General features: G+C 53.2%; 1 protein-coding gene across 1 annotated transcript in view; it reads right to left on the bottom strand.

Annotated features, from left to right (window-relative positions):
- VSTM2L (V-set and transmembrane domain containing 2 like) overlaps window positions 1-16,332 on the bottom strand; it is a 34,725-nt gene extending 18,393 nt beyond the window's left edge. Inside the window, exon 1 of the mRNA XM_007518452.3 lies at window positions 16,000-16,332. Coding sequence (XP_007518514.2) covers window positions 16,000-16,120 — 121 coding nt within the window. The 5' untranslated portion in view covers window positions 16,121-16,332. The remainder of the gene's footprint in view (window positions 1-15,999) is intronic.
- Window positions 16,333-19,050: the final 2,718 nt, after the last annotated feature.

The following is a 19,050-nucleotide window of genomic DNA, read 5'->3' as shown; positions in this document are numbered from 1 at the left end:
GGAGAAGTCATTCATCATTTACTCACAGACACCTACTTAGAGCCAGATTTGCGTTTAAGAGGGGCACTAAGCCCCCACAAGCAAAACAGGATGGGGGTGTCTATATGAGCAACTCCCAGCAGGTGCATCCCTCTCTTCCTCCCTATTGGTGCCCTCACAGCTGCTGATACCCAGGCCCCACCAGAGCCACATAGGCCCAGCCTAGGGGTGCCCACTCACACTGGCAAGCAAGCCGGAGGCTCCTGGGAGAGCCCATAAAGTTATCCCATGAAATGCAGCCAAGAATGAAACTGGGTCATAAATAAAGGCTGGCAGTGGCAGGAAGGGCTGTCTTCTCCAGCAGCCTCCCCCGCCCTTGCCACCCTCTAATCCCGCAGCCCTGCCAGGCCAAGTGCCATCAGCTCTGCAGAATCACCTTCTTCACTGGAGCTGCTGGATGCCACACAACCCCCCAGAGGCCGGTGGGATGGGAGAGGGGATGGGGGGGAGGGGTCACGTTCCTTTATTGCCAGCAGGGCCACCAAGTGTCAGGGGACCTGGGGACCATTAGGGCCAGTCCCCCGCTTAGGTGTTGAAGGGAGGAAGCCCCTAGGCACCAGGCTTTGTACCTAGGGCTCTTCATTTATTCCTCCCAAAGACTGTAGGAGGTGTCAGCCCAATTTTACAGAGAGCAGTACCAAGGTGCAGAGAAGGAGTGTCCGTCCCTGAAGTCACACGGTGTAAAGAGATGGAGTCAGAGCTCAACCCCAAGGCTGACTGTGAAGTTTCTTTTTTAAAAATATTCATTTAAGGGCCAGGCAGTGGTGCACCTGGTTGACTGCACGTTACCATGTACAAGGACCCCGGTTTAAGCCCCTGCTCCTCATTTACAGGGGAAAAGCTTCACAAGCAGCAAAGCAGTGCTGCAGGTCTCTCTCTCTCTCTCCCTCTCCCTATGACACCCTTCCTTCTCAATTTCTCTCTGTCTCATCAAACAGAATAAAATTTAAAATTAATCAAAAAATACATTCATATTTATTTTCCCTTTTGTTGCCCTTTTTATTTTTTGTAGTTATTATTGTTGTTGTTGCTGTTAGATAGGACAGAGAGAAATGGAGAGAAGGGGGAAGACAGAGAGGGGGAGAGAAAGACAGACACCTGCAGACCTGCTTCACCGCCTGTGAAGTGACTTCCCTGCAGGTGGGGAGCCGGGGGCTTGAACCGGGATCCTTACGGGTCCTTGCGCTTTGCAGCACGTGCGCTTAACCCACTGCACTACCTCCCAACTCCCCCAAAATACATTCATTTATTAGCATGCAAGAGGACCAGGGCACCACTCTGGGCATCAGACTCCAGACCTCATATATTTGAGTCCAGAAGTCTGACCATGTGTCACTTCCAGGGCTACCTAACTACAAAAAGTTTTTAAAAAGGGGGGTCGGGCGGCGGCGCAGTGGGTTAAGCGCATGTGGCGCAAAGCGCAAGGACCGGCGTAAGGATCTCAGTTCGAGCCCCCGGCTCCCGACCTGCAGGGGAGTCGCTTCACAGGTGGTGAAGCAGGTCTGCAGGTGTCTATCTTTCTCTCCCCCTCTCTGTCTTCCCCTCCTCTCTCCATTTCTCTCTGTCCTACCCAACAGCGAACAACATCAACAATGGCAATAATAATAACCACAACGAGGCTACAAAAAAGGGGGGGGGAAATGGCCTCCAGGAGCGGTGGATTCATGGTGCAGGCACCAAGCCCAGTAATAACCCTGGAGGAAAAAAAAAAAGGAAAAAAAAGTTTTTTAAAAAATATTTATTTTATTTATCAATGAAAGAGATGAGGGTTAGAGAGATGGAGAGTGGGGGGGGGGAAGAGACTGCACACTCAGGCATCACTCTGGCACATGCAGTGTCAGGGATCAAACTCAGGACCTCATACTTGAGAGTCCAATGCTTTTATTCTCAAGAAATTTTGACAAAATGTTTTAACCCAAACCTGGGAATCTCCTCCTCCCATTTCAGAGTTCCCTCTCCCATCTCAGCTTGAAAATTGGCTCTCTGGGGTGCCATTTGCAGGCAAGGTTTGGGGCGCAGCCTGGACCACCATGTACAGTTGGTCAGCACATGCACCATTCACACAGCCACATGGAGGGAGCAGAGCACAGGTGCCAGGCGAGGAAGAGGCTGGAGTCAGGGAGGCTTCTAAGAGGAGGACACGCTTGGACTTGAGCCTGGCTGGAGCTTGCACAGGGCAGAGCAGATCCGGCAGGGCTTCCCAAGTCCACCGTCTGGGGACCACCTTCAGCATTTCTGCAGGGTCCCTGCACCACCTGTGCCATTATTTACCTGATATTTATCTTCGAAGCATCTTTCCCTTTTTTACTTAAATAAATTCAGCTTAAAAAGAGACTTTTATTACCACCATAAATGAAAAATCAGCATCACTTGCCATAAATAGAGGGTAACTGTAAAAATGAACACTATGAAAACCAAACAGCATTCATAAATCCTCATCCAAGAAGGCTGAAGGCTGCAAGTCTCCCTCCTCCATTGTCTCCCACTAACGAGGGAGGTGGGTGAGGGTTAGGGGTTCCTGTCAAAGCCAAGGCTTTGTCCTTGATCAGCAAGGGCTTGAGATGCAGGTCTTGCTGAAGGCCCAATGTCATGGCCAACGGAGGCTCGACTGGCTGGTGCTGGACCACACACTTCCCCTACCATTCATCCATCAGGGCTCTCTGACTGCCCCCTCCCGTCCCCCCTCCTATCCCCCCACCTGCCCCAGCCCTGGCAGCACCCTGATTCACTATGAGCGTGACCACCCCCTTCACTGCCCTGCCCTCCGAGTGAATGAACAAAGCAGAGAATGGAGGAGAGGAAGGATTCCCTGATGGCCTGCACTGCTCCAGCTGGGGGGAGGAACTTCCAAGGCATCAATTTCTCTCCCCAAAATGGGGAGAGAACATAATTTTTTATTAAAACAAACATGAATATATTATGGAGGAGAATACAGAATTTATGAATTTTGAATAAAACGGGAGACATCAAAGAAAGGTTGCCCCCAGTGGGGAGCTGTTTACTCTCCCACATGGGATAGACCCCTGTCTAATCAAATTCAAGACCTCCTTCCTCCCTACAGCCCCAGGGTCCTCACACCCTGCTCTGTTCACAGCTGAAGGTGGGAGAGGTACAGACAGCAGATGGGGAGGTGGGGGGGGTTGGGGGCAGTCCAGATTTACAGAGGACAGTGCCAGCTGCAGCTCTGCCCTGACTTGCTGTGCAGATCTGCTTGACTTCTCTGAACTCCTGTTCCCACAAGTCACTGTGTGAAGGCTTATTCTGGAGATTAAAGGGACAAATGCAGGCAGAGATCTGATTCCAGTATGAGGGACACAACTGGGTCTCTATACCTGCCTTTCCCTGGGGTCCCAATTCAAGGCATGTTCTCATCACATAGAGCACCTTCCCTCAGGCAGGGTCATTGCCCAGTGCCAGCTGATGGGGAAGCCAGGCTGCCTGGCCTGATAATAAAACACTTAACATTTTTGAGCATGTAGCAGGTGTGAGGTGACACCGTGCCTTAGTGTTCCCATCTGTGAAATGGAGATAGCGATAGCCACTTCACAGGGTTGTTGAAAGGATGAAATATAGGAACGTCTATGTAAAATGAAGTTCTTAATTTCTGTTAAATCTTTTACTACATATTTATTGACTAGAGATAGAGAGAAATTGAGAGAAAAAGAAGAGGTGGGAAGCGAGAAAGAGACACATGCAGCACTGCTTCACCTCTCAGGAAGCTTCTCCCCCACCCTGCAGGTAGGGACTGGGGACTTGAACCTGGGTCTTTGGGCATGGTAACATGTGCACTAAACCAGGTGCACCACTGGCCACCCCCTGAAATTCATTATTATAACACAAAATAGAACTTAAAAAAAATTAGTTTATTTGCTTTTTTTTTTTTTTCCCTCCGGGGTTATCACTGGGGCTTGGTGCCTGCACTACGAATCCACTGCTCCTGGAGGCCCTTTTTCCCATTTTTGTTGCCCTTGTTGTAGTCCTTATTATTATTGTTGCCATTGCTGTTGTTGTTGTTGGATAGGACAGAGAGAAATTGGGAGAGGAGGGGAGACAGGGAGACAGGGGAGAGAAAGAGAGACACCTGCAGACCTGCTTCATCACCTGTGAAGAGACCCCCCCTGCAGGTGGGGAGCCGGGGGCTCGAACTGGGATCCTTACACCAGTCCTTGTGCTTTGCGCCATGTGTGCGTAACCTGCTGAGCTACTGCCCGAACCCCAAAGTGAACCATTTTTAAATGGAGGGATGCAGAAGCATTTAATGCATTCATAAAATTGTGCAAAGGCCACTTTTATTTAGACCTAAGACATTTTTATCACCCCAAAACGAAGCCCTGCCCCCACTAGGCAGTCACTCTTTACCTGCCCCATCCCTGGCAACCACAGCAGAGCGTTTCTCTCTCGGTGGCTATGCCTGCTCACATCCGTGGGCTCATATAGCACGTGGTCTTTGGGGACTGGCATTTTTCACTTAGCATAATGCTTCTGAGGTTCATTCACATTCAAACATATATCAGATTCCATTCCTTTTTATAGAGGCATTTCTTTAATAAAACATCTCACTGAATACCCCTAACAGCCTGGGATAGAGCCACTGCCATTCTCTTCTCCTTATTGGCTGGGAAAGAGTAGAGGCCAACGCAGGGTGCGGACTTGCCTGTCCCCCCCCTCCCCCCCCGCATCAGGCAGCCCTGACGCCACTGGGCAGGCAGCACCTGTGCCTTCCAAGGCCAGTGGCACATATTGAGGGAGACAGCAGCGGAATTACAAATCTTGGGAGATTTAAGGAGAGTGAAAATATTCTGGCACTTGCAGGATTGTGGGAGTTGAGCAGGTTTCCCCAGTGGAATTCCTGCCTCCTCTTCCCACTCGTCTGGGCCACAAGGAGCGAAAGGGTTTGAGAGGGAGCCAGGCAAGTGTGGCGACATGCAAGGGGCCAGGGAGGAATGCTGGTGGAGCAGCCAGGGATGGGGGAAGGTGGGTGGGCATGGTGGGTCTCTCAGACTCTCTGCAGGCACCCTAGTTCTTCACCCTGCAGAGACCGGGAGAGAACACTGCACGGATGACTGATAAGACCCAGGGAGGTTGGAAAGGGTTCAGGGTTTGAACTCAAAGGGGCCTGATCCCCAAAGCTCAGACATGTAGCCACCCCTGCTGCCAGATGGAAGCAGAGAGTGGGTAGGTGGAGGAGGCAAAGGGGGTTCATCAACCACAGGGATAAGCAACTAGTCTCTACCCAACCCAGGAAGGAACACCCCAGATCCACAGGGGAGAAAGAAAAGTGAGTGATGCTAGGAGTTAAGTGGCTAGAGTGAGAGAGGGTCACGGCTGGAAGGACAGAGCAGAAGGGAGAAGGGGACAGAAAGCAAGGTGGGGGAACCAGCAGGAGGGGAAACTGAGGCAGCCCACTGGGGTGCCCAGTGAGCAGGGACAACTCCCCCAACCTGCCCTGAGGCAAACCTCAACCCTGGGGACCCAGTGCCTGTCCCAGCCCCATCCCCACCCAACTCTTCTGTTTCCCCATCTGTAAAGTGGGTACTGTAGGGACTCGGTGGAACTGCTGCCTGGAGGTGTCTGCGAGGAGTGGGCTCCTGGGAGCACAACTGGGGTCGACTCTCACAATTCTGGCCTCATGCCGTCTCAGGGCTCCCAGTTCCCTATTTCTCACCAAACTGGCCAGCCCTTGTTTCTCAAACACAGGGACAGGGACTGTTTTGGAACCAAGGAATCCATCCCTAGCTGCAAGGGTTCTGTCCCTAACCAGGGTCTCTGCACTAACTGACCCTTCTGCCTGGAAGAGGATTTCACAGAGACGGGGCTCATAAAGTCCCCAGCTGGGATGCAGGGCCGCCTGCCCGAGTGGGGCGGGGCGTGGGGGGCAGGACACCAGCTGGTGAGTCTGGGGCTCTGTCCCAGGCCTTCCCGGCAGCCTGCCCCCACCTCACGGCCTGCGGAGAGACCATTAGCGTTGCTTTATTTGGAGCTTTTTCCACTCCCCTGCGTGGACCGCGGGGCCTCCATTAGGGACCCTTTCTCGGCCGATGACAGGCGGCAAACAGCTCCCCAGCGGGCTGGCCGTAATTGCTGCCGCCTCCGAGGCCGGAAACGATTTTTTTAAAAGCTCACAAAGCAGAACAGACACCCTTCTGTCAGCGCGAGCTTTCCCCCCGCCCCCCTGGGCAGGAGCCGAGCCTGAGGCATGAGAGCAAAGGAGTTCAGCCCAGACCCCCCACCCCAAATCCCACTCCTTCACAGGCCAGGCTGAGGGACGCCTTGCCTGGCGCTCTGCTCCAGGCCCACCGTCCCTCTCCCGGCCTTAAGTTTCTCCTCCAAAGATGGGCGCCTACAGTGGTACCCAGGTTGCTCAGGAGGCCAGATACACGAAGGAGGAAAGAAAGAAGCTGCCAGTACTGCTGGGCAAAAGGTGCCTGGTGATGCTGGGAAGGAAGTGGCTGGAGTGAAAGAGGGTCAGCTAGACAGGAAAGGGGGCCAGCCAGGCCAGTGGTGCACCTGGTTGAGCGCACACATTACAGCTCATGAGGGCCTGGGTTTAAGCCCCTGTTCCCCCCACCTGCAGGGGGGAAGCTTCAGAAGCAGTGAAGCAGTGCTGCAGGTGTCTTTCTACCTCCCCTCCCTCTCCCAATTTTTCTCTATTCTAGCAAATAAGAAAAATAAGAAAAGAAAGTTTTTTTTTTAAAAAAGAGATAGACAGGAAGTAGGTGCCTGAGTACAAACACATACATGCCTGAGCTCATGTTTGCATCACACCACTGAACCAGCAAACTCTGCCTCTTCCCCCAGAATATTCTCTTCCAGAATACTCTTCCAGATGCTCACACGCCACTTAATGGCAGCCACACCCTCTGCCTTCTCCACTCTGGAAGCCTCCAGGGCTGCCCCTGTCCTGAGGATCAAGACCAAGCTCCACAGTCCATTTCTAGTGATTCCAGCTGCAGTCTCCTTTTCTGGACAACTATAGGTGACTCATATGGAAATGCAGCCCTGACCAGACCCAGGCAGCCAGGCAGGGCTCTGTACTGGCCTCTGGAGTCTCCTTTTTGCCCTGCTACTAAACACAGGTCTGAAAGCTCACCACCCCTAGGAAGTCTTCTCTGATTGCACAAGGGCATAACAACCACTCTTTCTGAGAACCTCTGACAGTCCTCCATATCTCTCCCCAACACCCACCCTCACCAAGGACTTGCCATGGGAAAAGTGAATGAAACTTGGTTAGTTCTGTGCTCCATGAGCTGGGCCAAACCTGCCTTCTCTGGGTCTCAGTTTCAACCTGGTGCAATGAAGGCCACATCCTGGGGACTGAAGGTGGGCTCTGTGACCACTTCATCAGACCCTCTGAAATCGGGCAACACAATGTGACAACTCCTCCCACCCAGGAAATGATCCAGTTTTTATCAGATGCAGAGGATGACTGTGACCTCCAAAAATGTAGGACCCACTTGTGTCAAGAGTCCAAGCTTCAGGGTCTCTTGTAGTTTTAGCATTTCACTGGCATTCATTTCTCCACCCCATACACTCAACAGTGTCTCTCGAGTACCTTCTCTGTGTGAGTGTCATCAGGCTGCACAGTGTGTGTTTGTGTGTGTGTGTTTCTAAAACATCATTGGAAGAGGGTATGTGTGTGTCTGTAGAGACAGAAAAAAAGGACAGTTGTAGGGAAGGATGGATATAGTAGTCACAGCAAATGAACAAAGAAAGATGGAAAGACTGAAATAGATAATGAAGAGAGACAGTGAGATCTGTACAGAGAGAGTGACCCAGGGAGAGGAAGACCCAGAGGGAGGGAGAGGCAGAGCCCCCCCCCCCGCCACAGACAAGCACCCCCCTCCCCTAATTGCTAGCTCCAAGCAAGCTCCCCTCCCCACTCAGCGCTAACCTTCCAGATGCTGCCAGCGCCTCTGCGCCTTGCCTTGCAAGGGCACCAGCTTGCAGGGGGCTGGGGAAGTTGGCACTAAAGCAAAGTCTATGGAGAAGAGGCCAGAGGCCAAAGCCTTCAGTCAAGATGCTAAAGGACAAGCTCTTGTCCACAAGATCGCACATCAAACACACTCACTCTGGCTGCCAGATCAGTCAAGCCCACCTGGCCTTCGGAGGACCCTGAGACAGTACCATATGTGAGGCTCACATGTGTGCCCCAGGGACTCTCTCCCCACTGGAAGCGCTGGACTTCCATCCACGATCGACCCCATATCCTCAGGCCCTCTGAGCCAGACACAAGCACCCTCAGCATCTGCTGTCACAGATCCTGAGACAATCTCCTGGAGTCACTCTGGGACGTCAGTGTCCATGCACCCGTCCACTTGACAGTCAGAAGCCCAGCAGTGGAGGGGCAGCAGGACTCCAGTTTGCTGAGGCCAGGGTGGCAACACAGGCTAGAGTGCATACCCTGCCTGTAGAAGCACTGGGTCTGATCCCCAGCACTGCACAAAAAAGACAAAACAAGTGAAACTCCACAAATGCCAGTGGAGTCTCTCTCATAAACATAAAATAAATTAGAAAGGTTTCCCTAAAATGTTCAGAAAGAAAAGAATTCCAGCTTCACAGCTCTACAAGCTGGACCCCCACCCCTGCCACTTGCCAGCCTGGCTGTCCCACAACTGCATGCCCACATCTGTCCTGAGGCAAGTCTCATCATCCCCCTTAAACCTCATTTTCTCACCTGTGAAGTGGGAAGGGGCACCCACCTCCTAGGGTGTGTGCAGGACACAAGGGGAGAACTGATGGGCTCAAAGAGCAGCTCATTGAGCAGTGGGTGGTGTTGGGGTTCACAGGCCCCACTCCAGGCTGGTCTGAGCACAGCACCACGTCTCACTGCAGGTACAGGTGCCAGTTAGATGGCAAAGGACAGGGGCTGAGAAGGTTTTGATGGAGAAAAGGTCCCTGGAGGATTAAAGCATAGAGGAGTTGGCCAGTCTGGAGATCAAGAGAAAGGGAAGGACCCACCAAGCTACCAAGCAAGGTGGGCATGGGGCAGGGTGGACAAAAACCCAGAGTTCACTTTCCACCTTCCTGACTTTGGCTCTTTAATGTGGGGCCACTGCTCCCAGCTGCCATCACAGCCCCCTGCCCTGCCAGGTCCCCAGCTAGGGCCAGGTATCCTAGGGCTGGGAGCCCCACCCAGCTGAACCCTGGCGAACACCATCACTCAACCGCTGGATGACAGATTTTTATTGACAGTCCCAAATTCTGACTTCTCCACCCATTTCTCTCATCTTTTTTTCCTTTGGGAAATAAGGCTGGGATCCTCTCTCCAGTGCCTCCAACTAGTCATAGGTGGAGTACAGCTCTGATGGGGAGTTCATTTACTAAGTGTCCTAACCGCCCCAGGAATCCAGGAATGGCTTTTTTTTTTTTTTTTTTTTTTAAACCAGAGCACTGCTCAGCTCTGGCTTATGGTGGTGCAGAGTATTAAACCTGGGACTTTGGAGCCTCAGGCACAAGAGTCTCCTTGCATAACCATTACGCTATCTACCCTTGCCTGCCTTTTTTTTTTTTTTTAATTCTGAATGCCAATCTGCGTCTCAATTCTTATTACAATGTATGCTTCTCCATTTTCACAAGTTTACTTGTCTGAGCAAGAGCCTTATCTGTCTTCCTCGCTGATATGTCCCTGGTGGCTGAAGAGCTTGGGATACAGCAGGCTCTCTGTTGAGTGAAGGAAAGAAGGGAGGGAGGGAGGGAGGAAATGGAGATGGACAAGCCTTCCATGGCAACAGCCCCTGTTGGGCCAATACTCCCCAGCACAAGGTGGGAGGGAGCCCAGGCATGGCCCCCAAACCCAGCCATACCCACACCCAGCTCTGTGCCACCTGTGCTGCTGTGTCCTTAGTCTCTCTATGAACTAACCCACTATTTTTAATATCCCTGCTAAGCTCATCCTCAGCAATCATATGTGTGAAACCACAGTGTTGATGTGCTGGTTCTGTTTTTCTAGTCCACACTAGAAGAAATGCATGGCCATTAAAATGTAAGAGGCTTGCCTTGGTTCTACCTAAAATCCTCTCTCAGATAGGATCCAATTGTGCTGAGGGCTGTGGGGGGTCTTGAGGAAGGGTTTCAATAGGGGATGGGGGGGAGATGAAGGAGTTGAGTCTGCAGCCTCTCTGCTGACTTGCAGGGAGAGGAGGAACACAGAGCTGACCAGCTCCCTGCCTCTCCACCCCTTACTTCTTCGTCATGCCAGAGGGAAGCAGGGCCACCAGCTGGCAGAGGAGTGGGCACCTCTCCTATTTTATGATGGAAGAGTCTAATTTAGTTTAAAGAGAGGACACCCCCACTGGACTCCCATTATCCTCAGGGCTGCAACATCTCATATGCCCCCCAGAGGGGTGGTGTGTGCTCGGCAAGGTGAAATCAGCCTTATCCACCTCTAACAGTCCTTGCCCAGTCAGCTGGGTGGTGGGGGCGGGGGGGAGCCAGATTTTGTGATTTTTCTAAGAATATGATTCTGTACAAAATGAATATGTTTCAAAACATATTAAATTTAAATGAACAAAAGTTTAAGAAGTCATATCTCAGATCTCTGCCTCATCCTGTTTGACATTCATTCATTCATTCATTTCCTGCACTGGGCATTGTGGTGGGTATGCTGACACCAGCCACTCCCCTGCTGGGGGCCATGACAGCTGGGGTGGTGAGAGGACCTGGCTGTAGACCACCTCCCATGTGCCCACCTGCTCACAAACTCCTTTTCACCAGGTTGACTGTCTCTTCCCACAACCTCATTGGTGGGTTTGATCCCTAAAGCCCAGGGTCTTGGCCAAGCACCACGACAAGGTATTTCCCCCTCTGCTTTCTGACCTTTATGCCTAACGTGACCCTGGTGTCACTGTTCACACTCATGCCCCCTGGGGCCTTGAAAGGTCACTGAGAGGGGTCGAACGGCAGTGCATTGGGGTTAAGCGCAAGGACCAGCGTAAGGATCCTGGTTCAATCCTCGGCTCCCCACCTGCTGGCGGGTGGGGTCACTTCACAAGTGGTGAAGCAGGTCTGGAGGTGTCTATTTTTCTCTCCCCCTCTCTGTCTTCCCCTCCTCTCTCCATTTCTCTCTGTCCTATCCAGCAACGATGACATCAATAACAACAATAATAACTACAACAATAAAACAACAAGGGCAACAAAAAGGGGATAAAGCAAATTAAAAAAAAAAAAAGAAAGGTCACTGAGGCAAGGTTTTCTGCCTGGGGGTTGCCACTTCCATTCCACCCCTCTGCCTCTCTGGGCCCCCACATAAGTGTAGATGGCTCTGGAACCACCCCCCCTTCCCCCCCCACACCTGGCTCCACACTTTCAGCCTCTGAATGGACTGGTTCTTGTGAGCATCAACAGACAATGCAACCTAAAGCCCTGGCAGGACAGTGGGGGTGTCTGTCTCTTACTCCTCCCATCTGTAGATCAGTCAAGTGACCCCCGCCCAATGATCAGGCGGTGTGGGGCACATTCCCTCTAAGAACAGAGCCCTTCCCGAGGCTCACCCGTTCAGCCTGAGCTTGTGACTCATTACAACTGCTCCATCTTCTGTCCTGGCAACTGGCTTGGTGCCTCTATCTGGACACCCTTGCTAGCTTGTTTGCTATGAGACACCCCCACCCCCTTTTGCCCCTGATATCCCCACAGCAGTACGCAGAACCCACCTCCCTGGGCTGCTCTTGCTTGGGGAAAAGGCTGCAGGAGCCGCTGATAGGCAAGGTGTCAAAAGCAATTGGCGTGAAGGACTTGGGGAAAACCTGCTTGTGAGGGCCAATTCCCCACAGGAGGCCGGGAAACCCTCAGCCTTAGGCAGAGTGTTTACAGGCGTAATTGATAGAATAATCACCAACGCCAGAGACAACCACGGACACGTTTTCAACATCATAACCTTCGGGACACAGGGCTCCGTGTTCTGTCTCCCAGCCACCAAACTAGCCAGCTTATTGATGGCGAGAGCCCAGCAGTTCGGTGAGGCAGGCAAGAAAGGCGGTCATTTCTCAGTGCGCAGGCTGTTTGCCAAGCAGCCCAGTGTCCATCTCCCCTCCCCCAGCACCCCGCTGCTCCCTTCTGGCAACACAGGGAAGCTCCGGACAGCAAATCACTCAATGGACAAAGCCAGGATCTTTGTCTGCACTGGGGTGTATTAATAATTGAAGGTGCTGGCTTAGGGATATGTGTGTGTGTGTGTGTGTGTGTGTGTGTGTGTGTGTGTGTCCGTCTGCCGTGGGCAGGGAGGGGGTAGGTGGGAGGGCAGAGGTTTGCTGCAGTGAAAGACTTCCAGGGGTTCCCTCTAAGGACCCACTTACCTGCCCCAGCTTGGGCCTCTTCCAGCCTGGTAAATTCAGCTGTGCTGAGCACCACACACTTGTCTACCCTCACATGTCTCCTCAGTTATGGATGAGCACTGAGGCAGTGGTTCTCAAACTCTAGAATGAGGCTACATGAGAACCACCCAGGAAGCTTGTCAAAATGCAGATTCCAGGGCTCTGTCAACAATCATTTTAGTTAACAGTGGATGGGGGGTGGGGCTTGAACCTGTATTTTATATAAATTCCCTGAGTGAGTCCAAGGTATAGGATCTAGAAAGACCCTCCAGACCCAGATCTAGACCCTGCCTGCTGGACCCTCCTGCCCAGGATAACGCCCAGCAAGGAGCTCACTCTGCTGTCTTTTCCAGCTTGTGTGCATGTGGCCTCAGCAACATCCTGTCAGCTTTCTGAGCCACTGACTCCTCTTGGTGGAAACCCAGTACCTTAATGGTTCTCTGGGAGAGTTGGCAGAGGGTGGGCTTGGGTGGGGCTGGACAGAGAAAGAAGTGGGTCACCAGCTGGTTACACCTGCTGTCCTAGAGGAGGCGACCCAGACCTGCCAGGTCCTTCTTCATTCTAAGCACAAGGCTCAGTGGCCTTAGGTGAGTCACTGGCACTCTCTGAACCTGTCTCCTCTTCGGTCCAGCACTGGGCTGAGTGTGAATAACATTGAGCTGAGGGAAGGGACACTTTCCAAGGAGTTTGGCAGCACCCTGCATGCAGTCAGCTTCTCCTCAATGTTCACTCCCTCTCCTCCCACCCCTGTTGTGCTCCTGGCAGTAACTTAACCCTTTCAGGAAAGGAAAAGGCACTGCTGTTCACTGCATACCTACTGGGTACAGACACTGAGAGAACAGCACCCCTGCAGCCCCCACCCCTGCCCTCTGACATGTGCTCCATTCACTGCCCATTCACAACTCATGGTTCCAAGGAGCCCTCTGCAAAAGTGGGAGCTGAAAAGTCAGACAGATGTCCTTGTACACCCATCTGACCCAGAGCTCCCACCTCCCCCAGGAAGCCTGCCTGGCTTGAGCGAGCATGCAATTAGGGCTAGTGGGCTCCTCCTCTCCAGGAGCCCTCACTTCCAGGCCCCTACCACCAACACTAGAGACACCTCCCTAGCCAGGCCACATTCCCTGAATCAGCTGAGGCCACGCGGAGCCTGGGAATAATGAAATGATCAGGCTCCAATCTGCTCAACAGCAATTCCTGGGCTTTTTCAGCACACACAGCTTTTATCAAATTGGTATTCTCTTCCTGAACACAAATGGCTTATTAGACATGACCCACTTATTCGCCGGCGTCTCACTATCATTAATAACAGTTTCTTTTTGTGATTAAGTGAGTAGCTCCAAACCCTTCCTGCTGTGGTGGGGAGCCTGGCCCAGCAGAGGGGCAGCCATGGGGCTCATAGCCGGCCACTGCTTGTGACTTTGAACCTAGCAGTGCTGGGGGAACGCAGTCTGGCCCCTGCAAAGCCGTCCAGCCTCCTCACTTCTGAGGAAACAAAGGGAACCCCAGATGACTGACTCCCTTGCTCAGAGCCACGCGGGGTGCATGTGTGTGTGTGTGTGGGGGGGTGCTGAGAGAAGTGAGATTCCTAGGCAGCCAGTGTGGATGCCCTCCGTCCTCCACCCCCAGCCCTCCTCTGGCTTTGGCTGGGCCTCTCTGAGGTTCAGATGAGGAACATTACAACTGTTGAGGCAGAGCTGTGCCCTAAGCATGTCCAACTATGAGGCAAGCAGAGAGGAATACACAAAGGGTGAATCCTACTTCCTAGAGAGAGAGGGGACGGGGGGGGGGGTATTCTGTTTCTGAGCAGAGTGGCATCCAGATCTGAGAGGCCTAGGAATAGGATGATCATAACCCTCAGGGCCCCAGCTCCACCATCCCACCCCCCCACCCCACCAAACACAGGCAAACCCTTCCCAGGAAAATCCTCCTGGTCCTAGCCCAGCCTAGAAGCTCAACTGAGAAGGGGAGCAGAAGGAGGAATTCCCAGTTTCCTTTGAATAGGAGGGAATCTGACAGTAAGGCAGATGTCCTGGGAAAAAAGTATTGTCGGTGCCCAACAGACCCTGGGGTCAATCCCACTCTCAGTCACTGTGTTACCTTGGGCAAGGCCTAACACCTCTCTAAGCCTTGATTTCCCCATCTATAAATCATGGGGTAAAATCACCTTTCCCTGCTTCATGTCACTCCAGCAGGGCTGACAGAAAGTGCATGGGGAGTGTGACGATGGGCATACAGTAATATACATTACTATCAAGTGTAGGAAGGCAAACCAATGCAAGTCATAGTTCCCCAAAAGCAGAGACCCCAAGAAGTGCTTTGTAGCCCCACCTGCCAGACCCTCCTCAGGCAATTTCACTCATGCGTCATTCTCCAGCAAAGCCCCCTCTTATTCTTTCTCTCCCCCCCCCACCAGCCCTTACTTTTTCCCACCAGAATAAACCACCAGTTCTCTGTTCTTTGTCAGCATTTCCTCACCCCACCCCAACCCTGGACATACAGTGCCCAGCATGGGTGCAGCAGCCTCTCTCACCAGGCTGGGAGGCCCTGCAGAAAGGCATGGCTGGAGGGAGGGTCCCTGTTTTCATCCATGCCCTAGTCCTCATACCAGTTATGGGGGGGTGGGAGAGCCCCCACAATGACTGGCCTTAGATGATTCAACTCTGCCACTAACTTGAGCTCCTCTGGGGCTGGAAAGAGCTTCAGACACCCAGGCAGCCAATGTTGGGGAGCTTTGCTTGCTGGTTCCCCGGCTCCCACAGCAACTGAGTTGAGATTCCCACATCTCCGTCTTCCGAGGCTCAGGATGAGGGGGGGGCAACCTCCAGAAGGGTGGCAGGGGCTCCTTGCTCACCCCCAGAAGTGGACAAATGCATCAGCCATGCCTCTTCCCTAGCCATACCTCTGGCTGGAGCAGTGATCCCAATCACCTCACTGTCTGCCAAGGCTGCCAGGATCCTTCCTAACCAACCCCAGTGCCACCCACCCACTAGGGTCGGTTGTAGCCCTGGGAAGCCAGGTCTACAAGGGGTCTCTGCTAGTGGTATGAGAGGTCAATGTGGAGAGAGACAGAGACAGAGAAAGAAGAAACGGGCAGCTGAGGGGCTAAACCCACAGAGGGGACAAGCAGATGGGCAGGGAGGGGTGGGCGAGCCAAGTGTGTTCACAAGTGTATGTTTGTGCATTTGCCAGTGTGCGCGGGCAAGAGTTGTACAGAGTGTGAGCCTGGGTGCCAGCTGGCAGGGTGAGAGCCTGTTAGCCATGGTGTCTGGGGCGCATGTAGTGGGCACAAGTGTGAATGATTGCGAGTGAGCAGGAGACCCCAGAGCTGCACGCAGGGAGCAGTACGTGTGGGCTCTGCTGTGCCCGCAGCTGTGCCCGTCTGCGTGGCCGTGGGGTGTGGGCATGGGCGCGAGTGTGGGGTGTGTGTGGAGGGGGGTGGCGGTGGACAGGGTTCCCAGTAAGCGGGGTGAGGGTGCGTGCGTGCAGTATGCCCTCTCCTCCGCAGGGGTCGACAGGGTGTGGGGCGGGTCTGTGCATCCAATAGGGGTCGCCCCGGGGCTTCCACCCGGGCTGGAGGGCGCGGGTTCGAGCCTGGGAAGCGCCAAGTTGGAGCCGGTGGCGTTGGGCGGGGAAGCCAGCGGGGGCTACTCACCGTGGCCGGAGACGTGGTTGTCCCAGGGCGCATGGCCGGCGGCTCGAGTGGCGCCACCGAGTTGCAGGAAAAGTGCCAGGTAGTGCAAGGCGCCCAGCGCCGCGGCCAGCGGGGCCCCCATGCCGCCTCACATCTGGGCTCGGCAGCCCCGCGCACCCCAGCACCTGCCGGACCCTGCTCGCTGCGGCCTGGATGCCCGGCTCGGGCCGCTGCCCCTGGCCCGCTGACCCCGGCCTGGCTGCGGCCCTGGCCCGCGCGCGGCTCCGGCCCAATCCCGGCTGCAGGGAGCGAGCTCAAGCCCTGCCGGCCGCCTCCGACTGCGGGACTCTTGCCTTCCGCGGAAGGCCACTTCGCGCGACGCGCCGTGCCGCACCCCTCCCTTCCGCGCTCCCCCCGCCCCCCGGAGGAGGTGCGGCGGAGGGATCTGCCTCTTGATTTATCATCAAAGTTTTGCCCAGGCTGGAATTTTTAAAGCCGTACCTGCAGCTACCCAGCGACCGCAAGCACTCTGGGTGGGGGGAACTCCACCCCTACCCCCACCCCCAGTCCCACCCCAGGGTCTGCCCCCCCCCCCCAAAGCATAACACAAATGGCTTCACAGGATTAGGGCAAATACTTTCCTCCAGGGCCATAGCGCTCAGAGGGAGGTACTCAACTTTGATGCCAGCGGGCCTGCAAAGTGGGGGTTGAGATAGGGCACGGGGCAGCATGTGGGATGAATCTCAGGACACCTGACTACAGCCTTCCTGGTGCCTTGGGTTTTCTGTGTGAGCTTGTCTGTCTACTCCAGCCTGAGCTTCAAGGGGTGAGTCTGAAAAATGGGCTCAGTAGCTGCCTTGGATGAGGAGGTCCACACAACCATGTGTACAAAGCTCTGGGCAGAGTGCAGCTTACGTGGGAAGGATCAAAAAGTCTCTCTGTATCGGCTATTGTCGTCCCCTCTCTGGGACTCAGTTTCCCCGTCTGAATAGTGGGAGGGAAGCAGGCCAGCTGCCAGGGCTCCTGCTAGTTCAGACGTGCAGGGTCTTGCGCAGTGGGTTGCATCGCCCTCTTCTGTACTGTAAGGACACCCTCCCTTCCTAGCCGCACTGAGTCTCCAGGGAATATTGCTGGGGGCGGGGCATGATAAATCCACGCCCACCGCAGAGGTGGAGATAGCACGCAGGTTATGAGAAGGACTTTCATGCCAGAGGCTTCAAATTCCCTGTCAATCTCAGCACCAACATAAGAGATGAGCAGTGCACTGGAGGGAAGGGAAGGAAAAAAAAAATAAAGGAAGCAGGGATCCAACCAGATGTCCTTCCTCGGTTTCAGCCCCTGAGTGTAGTTGTTGAGAAAGGCCTTCAGTGCAGACACGAGGGTGGACCTGTGTGGTCCCATGCACAAAGAAGAGAAGGCGCGTCAACGTAGAGAAGAAGCTTTCCTTTTAAAAAAAATATTTATTTATTTATTTATTCCTTTTTTGTTGCTCTTGTTTTATTGTTGTAGTAATTATTGTTGTCTGGCTTGAACCAGGATCCTAACCTGTCCTTGTGCTTTGCTCCACGTGCGCTTAACCTGCTGCGCTACCACCCGACTCTAGAAGAAGCTTTCCTAAAGACTCACAACGTGTCAGAGATGAGGTCTTAGTCGTGGGGCAGCCCCTTGTCCCTTGTCCTACCCCTTGTCCTCCAGCCCCTTGTCCTGCCCCAGACAACGTTGCGGTTTCAGCACCACGGAGGAGGACAGCGTCTCCCCCCCCCCCCCATCTCTTCTGCCTCTCAAACCCACCCAGGAGGGATTTTAGATGAGAGTACTGAGCACTGTGGACTGTGGACAGAGCTTCTTATTTGCTCTCCCGGTGCCTGCTAAACAGAGTCAGCACCGCAGACTCCCCTTGCCCATTTCAGACCACAGGTAGGTCCAGCATTGTGGAAAGCGCCCAAGTTTAAGACTGACCTCAGAGGCCTAAGTAGCAGCCTTTTCACCCGCTGCCGGCTCTACTCTTGTCCTCGCACTTATCCCTTCCAAAGTCACGGCACTGGATGGAGCCCGGTGTCGCCAGCTACCCTCCAGTTCAAGGACATCCCCGTTCATGCGAATTCAAGGACAGCCCCCTGAAATACCACACTGAAAAGATTGCTTCAGCAAAACCGACAGCCCCAACTGACTGTAGGCGCCGCCTTGCTGCCTTCAGCACCGCAGACAGATCCCTGCTGTCTCCATGGCACTTACTAGAAAAACCCTTCCTTTTTTGTTTCTTTGGGTCTTTCTTTCTTTCTTTCTTTCTTTCTTTCTTTCTTTCTTTCTTTCTTCCTTCCTTCCTTCCTTCCTTCCTTCCTTTCTTTTTTATTTCTTCCTCTCTCTTATTCTTTTTTTAAACCTGATTAACTCATTCCCTTTTACTACACACACACACACACACACACACACACACACACACACGGTATTTAGATTAGTTTGAGAGGAACTGCAGTGCTGTCTATAAAAGCATTCATTGAGCTGGGGAAGATAGTATAGTGGTTATGCAAAAATATGTTAATGCCTGAAGCAGGAAAATGTCCCAGGTTCAATCTTCAACAGCACCACAAGCCGAGCTGATCAGTGCTCTGGTAAAATAAAAAAGCATTCATTAATTCACTTTAGTCTGGCTTCCCATGAAATACATTCCATCCATTGCCCCAAATATAGCAGCATCAAAACTGAAACCTAGGATTTGTCCAGGCCTAACCCAGGGCCTATCCAGGAGGATGTTGTGGCAGAATTGAGGTTCAGATCCTGGAATTTGGGGCCAGGTGGTGGCACGCCTGGTTGAGCACACATGTTACAGTGCACAAGGACCCAGGTTCGAGCCCCTGGTCCCCACCTGCAGGAGGAAAGCTTCATGAGTGGTGAAGCAGGGCTGGAGGTGTCTCTCTCTCTCTCCCCCTTCCCTTTCAATTTCTGGCTGTCTCTATCCAATAAATAATAAAAAAGATAATAAAAAATAAAATTAAAAAACCTTGGAATTTCTTTTCTTAAACCACAGATTGGAGGGACAGGCTAGGGAGGGGGGCATGGAGAGAGGAGAGA

This window comes from Erinaceus europaeus, chromosome 1 (genome assembly GCF_950295315.1).
Source record: "Erinaceus europaeus chromosome 1, mEriEur2.1, whole genome shotgun sequence".
Lineage (NCBI taxonomy): Eukaryota > Metazoa > Chordata > Mammalia > Eulipotyphla > Erinaceidae > Erinaceus > Erinaceus europaeus.
The sequence above is the reverse complement of the archived record's forward strand: the minus strand, read 5'-3'. Positions and strand labels throughout refer to the sequence as shown.